The sequence below is a fragment of the Muscardinus avellanarius genome, assembly GCF_963383645.1.
Source record: "Muscardinus avellanarius genome assembly, chromosome: 12".
In the NCBI taxonomy this organism is placed as follows: domain Eukaryota; kingdom Metazoa; phylum Chordata; class Mammalia; order Rodentia; family Gliridae; genus Muscardinus; species Muscardinus avellanarius.
The window spans coordinates 29,109,476-29,115,174 of NC_137798.1; the positions used below are offsets into that span (position 1 = coordinate 29,109,476).

General features: G+C 55.8%; 1 protein-coding gene across 1 annotated transcript; it reads right to left on the reverse strand.

Moving 5' to 3' along the window:
• Positions 1–4,070: 4,070 nt before the first annotated feature.
• CEBPE (CCAAT enhancer binding protein epsilon) lies at positions 4,071–5,455 on the reverse strand (the record flags this gene model as incomplete). Its single annotated transcript, XM_080706743.1, has 2 exons — positions 4,071–4,406; positions 4,946–5,455. The coding sequence occupies 2 exons, from the start codon at positions 5,453–5,455 to the stop codon at positions 4,071–4,073; spliced, it is 846 nt and encodes a 281-aa protein (XP_080562869.1).
• Positions 5,456–5,699: the final 244 nt, after the last annotated feature.

Here is a 5,699-nt window from a genome sequence, read left to right on the forward strand (position 1 = left end):
CCCTGTTTCAAAATTTCAAAATAGCAGCTGAGCATGGTGGCGCATACTTGTAATCCCAGAATTCAGGAGGCTGAGACAGGAGGATTGTGATTCACGGACAGCCTCAGCCACTTACTGAGGCCCTTTGCAACTCAGTGAGACCTGGTTTCAAAATAAAGAATAAAAAATAGGGCAGCGGTGTAGCTCGGAGGTCGAATACCCCTGGGTTCCATCCCCAGACCTGCAAAAAAAAAAAAAAAAAAAATAGGGCAGGGTGTATAGCTCAGAGGTGGAATGCTTTTGGGTTCCATTCCTAGACCTGCAAAAACAAACAAGCAAACAAACAAACAAACAAACAAAACATAGCCAGATGTGGTGGCACATGCTTATAATCCCAGTATTTGGGAGGCTGAGACAAAAAGATCACAGGTTTGAGGACAGCCTCAGCAAGTAGTGAGACCCTCATCAACCTAATGAGACCCTTTCGCAAAACAAAATAAAAAAGGCCAGGGATGTAGCTTGGAGGTAGAATGCCTCTGGGTTCAATCCCTAATAACACACACACACACACACACACACACACACACACACACACTAAAAAAAAATAGCTGGGCATAGTGGCACACTCTTGTAATCCCTGCGCTTGGGAGGCGGAGACAGGAGGATTGTGCAGGTTCAAAGCCAGCCGCGCTGGCTTAAGAGACCCTGTTTCCAAAAATAAAATAGGTCTGGGAGTGTAGCCTGGAGGTAGAAGGGCTTCCAGGAACCCCAGTACCACCAAAAAATAATAAATAAATAAAAATAAAAAATAGGGCTGGGGGTCTAGCTCCCTCCTCTCTGGTTCCAGTCTCCTCCCACCCCCCTGGGAGGCCTGCTGATGTGGGGAGCTGCGCCTGGGAGCTGAGGGGGTGAGGAAGAACCGATGGGCAATCAGGATGGGCCAAGAAAGACCTTAGGCCCCCTCATTTATTGCCTTTCCCCCTGCCCCTTCAGCCGAGAACTTGTCTATTCACAGGGAAGATGGTTGACAAACACCCCTTGAATCTATGACTCCGGCCCACGCCCGCTGATGTCAGATTGAAAGCCTCCTTTGGGCTGTGTGTCATCTCCCTAGAATACGGTCTGGCAGGAAGGGGAGGGCTGTGCCTGGCTGCTCAGAGTTACAGCTACCCAGGATTCCCGAGGGGAGGTGGCTCGTTTCCGGATCCTCCACCTGCTTGGCACCTGCCCTGCGGATCTGACAGGTGGGTGGGGGGCTGGGAGTCGATGCAGCTCAGAGCTGGGAAAGAAGTTGCTTTCCCTGGCAACCCAGGCTCCGCCATCCAGCACCTTGAAAAGAAGTCAAGGGGCAGTGGTCTTGAGCCGAGAGGAGGAAATCCGGAGGTTGAGTCACTTACCGCCCTCTGTACTAACCGCCTTGTGCAACGCATCCCTCTAGGCTGAAGGGAAGGTGCGAGGATTCTCCCAGGTGCCTAAAGAGACAGGCTCCTCCCCCTCCCAAACTCAGGCGGCTCCCACCAGTCTCTTCGCTGGAGGTTTGGGTCCATCTGCCCAGCCCAGACCTGGGGCGGGGGTTCAGCCAGAGGGTGAAGAGATGGCTGAGAGATGGCGCTTGAGACACAGGCTGGGAGGACCGAGTCCTGACCTGGGTGGACCTTGTACACAGGGATGCCCGAGACATGGGAGGGCTCTGCTGTCCAGGTGAGGGTGGGGAGAGACTGGCTTCATCACATACAAGTCTCCCCCTCTCAGAGTTATCCTTCATATCTACCTCAGGCTTCCCCAGCAGTGCACCAGGAGAGACTTTAGCCCACATTCGGTCCCGAGTCTCTGACACGGTTCACTTCCCGGCGGTGGCCCACCTGTGCTGGATAACCTGGAGGAGCAGGTGCAAGGAGAGGGACAGGTACCCTGCCCTGACACTGCAAAGGGACTAAGGGCTTCTGAAGCCTATCTTATCCCCTCTACCCTGACTGCTTTATCTGTAAAATGTGGCTCACACTATCTTGCTTGTCTGAGGGCAGAGCTCACCAGACGATCTCTTGAGGTCTCTCTCAGCACCTCTCGAGATCTGTGATTTTATGGAGTTAATTTTGATTTTTGCCTCTAAGCAGTCCCCTAATTCTGGGCACATCCCTTCCCCCTTTCTGAGGCCTCAGTTCCCTCACCTGCAAAACGAGAAGTTAAGGTGAGGTCGCTGAGGCCCTTTCAGTTCTAGCAAAACGGAAGCATGGCATTTGTTCTGCTTACCTGTGCCAGCCCCGTTTCTCTTCACATACTATATAACACTATGAGGCTCAGTGCAGTGGTGTGCAACTATTTTTTTGGTACTGGAAATTGAACCCAGAGGCATTCGACCTCCAAACCACACCTTCAGCCCTATTTTGTTTTGAAACATGGTCTCTCTAAGTTGCTGAGGCTGGCCTCGAACCTGTAATCCTCCTGTCTCAGCCTTCTAAATACTGAGATTTCAGGCATGCATCACCATGGCCAGTAGTGCTGCATAACTATAATCTCAGCTACTCAGGAGGCTGAAGTAGGAGGGTCACGGGTTCAAAGCCAGCCTGGGCAACTTAGTGATACCCTGTCTGAAAATAAAAAATTAAAAGGGGCTAAGGACATAGCTGAGTGGTAGAGCACCCCTGGGTTCAATTCCTAGCACTGCAAACAAACACCAACACAATGAAATGAGCGCTGCAGTGACTCATTTCGGGCTGGGGATGCAGTTCAGTGGTAGGATGGGCGCTTGCTTACCTAGCAAGCAGGAGGAGCTGGCTTTGATCCCTGGTACCTCCAAAAGAGAGAATAAAAATAAAATAAAAAATGACTCATTTTGCAGACAAGGAAACTGAGATACAGAAAGAAAAAGTAACTGGTTCAAGGACATACAGCCAGAAAATAGCAGAGAGAGACGCAAACTGAAGCTCTTCATCGCTGTGCTAGCCTGCCTCCAGGGCTGTGGCTTTTGAAAATAAACAACGCCTCAAACATGGGACCCACTGGCACAGGCCTTTGTCGCGCTCCTCCTCCTTATGAATGTTCTCAGACAGACCAGGCCACACACACCGGTGCTTTCCTCACTGATTCCTCCCCCAATACCCAGGTTCTCAGGTGTTAGGGAACCAGAGCCCCAGTGGATGAGGGATAAAGATGGAAATAGGTGGATGGGGCAGTGGTGGGGGTGTGGGTCAGGTGGACTGAGACTGTGGGACTGGAGAGAAGAAACGGAATACTGGATCACGCACTAAGGAACCAGTACTTGGGAGGCCGAGACAGGAGATCACAGGTCAGCCTCAGTGACTTAGCAAGACCCCGTTTCAAAATAAAAAGGGCCCAGAGTGGGAGTAACTCTGGGTTCAATCCATAGTACCAACAACAACAAAAATAGAGCTAAGGCGCCAAAAAGAAGGCAGAGCTATCAGGAATATTTCCTTAGTTGCCTGAGGCGAGAGCTCCAATCTACAGCTGATGGGCAGAGAGTATGCTGGGCACAGGGCTGGCTGGCCTGGGGTTGCCCTGCCCTATCAGCCCCTGGGCTGTCCGGAGAGCAGCCAGAGCCGCTCCAGGCCCTGTGTGTGTGTGGTTGGGGATGAGCTCACCTTCAGCCTATGGGGGGACAGAGTGGGTGACTGCGGCGACAGCACGTAGGAGGACAGCAGAGCAGAATGATAGACACAGGGCTGGGCTGTGTGGTGTGCTGGAGAGGGCGGTGGGCAGCATGTCTGCGTTTCTACACACTCATCTGGGCATGGAGACAAGACATATGTAGATTCAGTCACATGTATTCTCTCCCTCAGGGTCTCCCAAGACATGCATGCGCGCGCGCGTGCGTGCGCGCGCACACACACACACACACACACACGGCCCAGTGAATAGCCTCAGCCTCAGCAGCAAGTCACAGTGCAATTTATTCAGCCACAGAATCATAATGGGTCCTGCCTTCCCAAGCCACCGGGTGCCATTGTCCCTCCATTGTCCATCGTCCATGTCTTGGGCTGGGCCTGTGAAGGACCTTAGGGCCCAGCAGGATGGGGGTTCCCAGGGTCAGGCGGGGGGTCCAGGGCTCGGGGCCCACAGTCTACCAGCCAGGCTCAGCTGCAGCCCCCCACGCCTTTGATGAGGTTGGCGGCCTCAGGGATCTGGCGGAAGAGGTTGCGGAGTGTGTCCAGCTCCTGGGTGAGCTGCTCCACACGGCTGCGCAGCCGCTCGTTCTCCGCCATGTACTCCAGCACCTTCTGCTGCGTCTCCAGGATGCGCCTCTTGGCCTTGTCCCGGCTCTTGCGCACAGCAATGTTGTTGCGCTCGCGCCGCAGACGGTACTCCAGGCTGTCCTTGTTCACGGCTTTCTTGCCCTTGTGCGAGGGGCCAGTTGGGGAAGGTGCCTTGAGAAGGGGGCTACAGGGGGGTCCAGCAGCGGCCAGAGGGCCCTGGAGGGAAAGGCACACGGGACAAAGAGTGAGGCCAAGCGGGCATCAGAGAAATAGAAGGTTCCGAGGCAGCTCCTGCCTCCCAGGTTCAGCCATCATTGCCCGGCTTTTGCGAAAGATCGTGCCTCAGACACTCAGGGTCCAAAGTGTCCGGTCACACCTCACACTCCCTGAGGGCACTCTGCCCCCATCTGTCTGTGGGGAGTCTCCTGTGCTACAACGGGCAGGTCTTTCCTCTTCAGAAGTAGGAGGCAGAGGAACAAGAGGAGGGCATGAAGGCCTCAGCACAGCTGGTAAGGGCCCTGGATTCTAGACCAGGGCAGGGCAGGTGCCACAGGGTCTCGGGACACAGTGGGGCTGAGTTCACAGAGGAGGAAGGAGGGCTCCTGGCCTGAAAAGAGCACAAAGGCGCCCAGGTGGGCCCATTCTCAGAGCAGCACCAGACCGAGTCTTTCACTTAAGCAGAGGCCTCAGAGTTCCCCACCGCGCGGGCTCGCCAGCCACCGGGTGGCAGGGAGAACTGACTTGCTCTTTCTTACCTTGAGGACGCGCAGGGGCTGGCCGGGCGCTGCCAGGGTCGGGGCCAGGTGCATGGCTGTCTGCCCACAGTGTGCCACTTGGTACTGCAGGGGATTGTAGCTGCCGCGGTTAGCGCCTCTGCTGCCTTCTGGTCCCCGAGGCTCCTCCTTGACGGCCACGGCCCTGGGGTCGTAGCTCCCTGGGCTGCTGTAGATGCCAGGTCCCAGGGTCTTCCTGTCTGGGCCGAAGGTATGTGGGGGGTAGGCGAAAGGCCGTGGGTCAGGTGGCAGGTAGTGGGGGAAGGCAGGGGTCCCGGGGCCCTTTAGGCCTCGGGCCTCGGGTGTTGGCTTCATGGCAAAGAGGTCTGAGAGCAGCTGTTCCTCCCCAGACTCGATGTAGGCGGAGAGGTCGATGGAGGCCTCATGCTCACACATGTCCCCCAGCTCCCCGGGCCCAGCTCGGCCCCCTGAGAACTCAAGTGGCTGCTGGCTGCCCCGGGGCTCACACTCATAGTAGGTCCCGTGGGACATGGCCGGCCCGCCCCTTTGGCTCCCCGCCCCCGGGTCCTGCTCTTGGGACACCCCTTGGGATGCTCAGCCTGCCCTTCCGCGATCTCCCCCTGCCCTCGATCTGCCCTCTCTGTTCTCCTCTGTCACCCACTCCCGTGTGGCTTCTGTCCTCCTGCTCTGCTTCCTTTTCCTTCCTCTAGTCGATGCCTCCCTCCTCTTCCCTTTTTTCCCCCTCTCTCCTGGGGTGACTCAGGGAGGGGCAGGG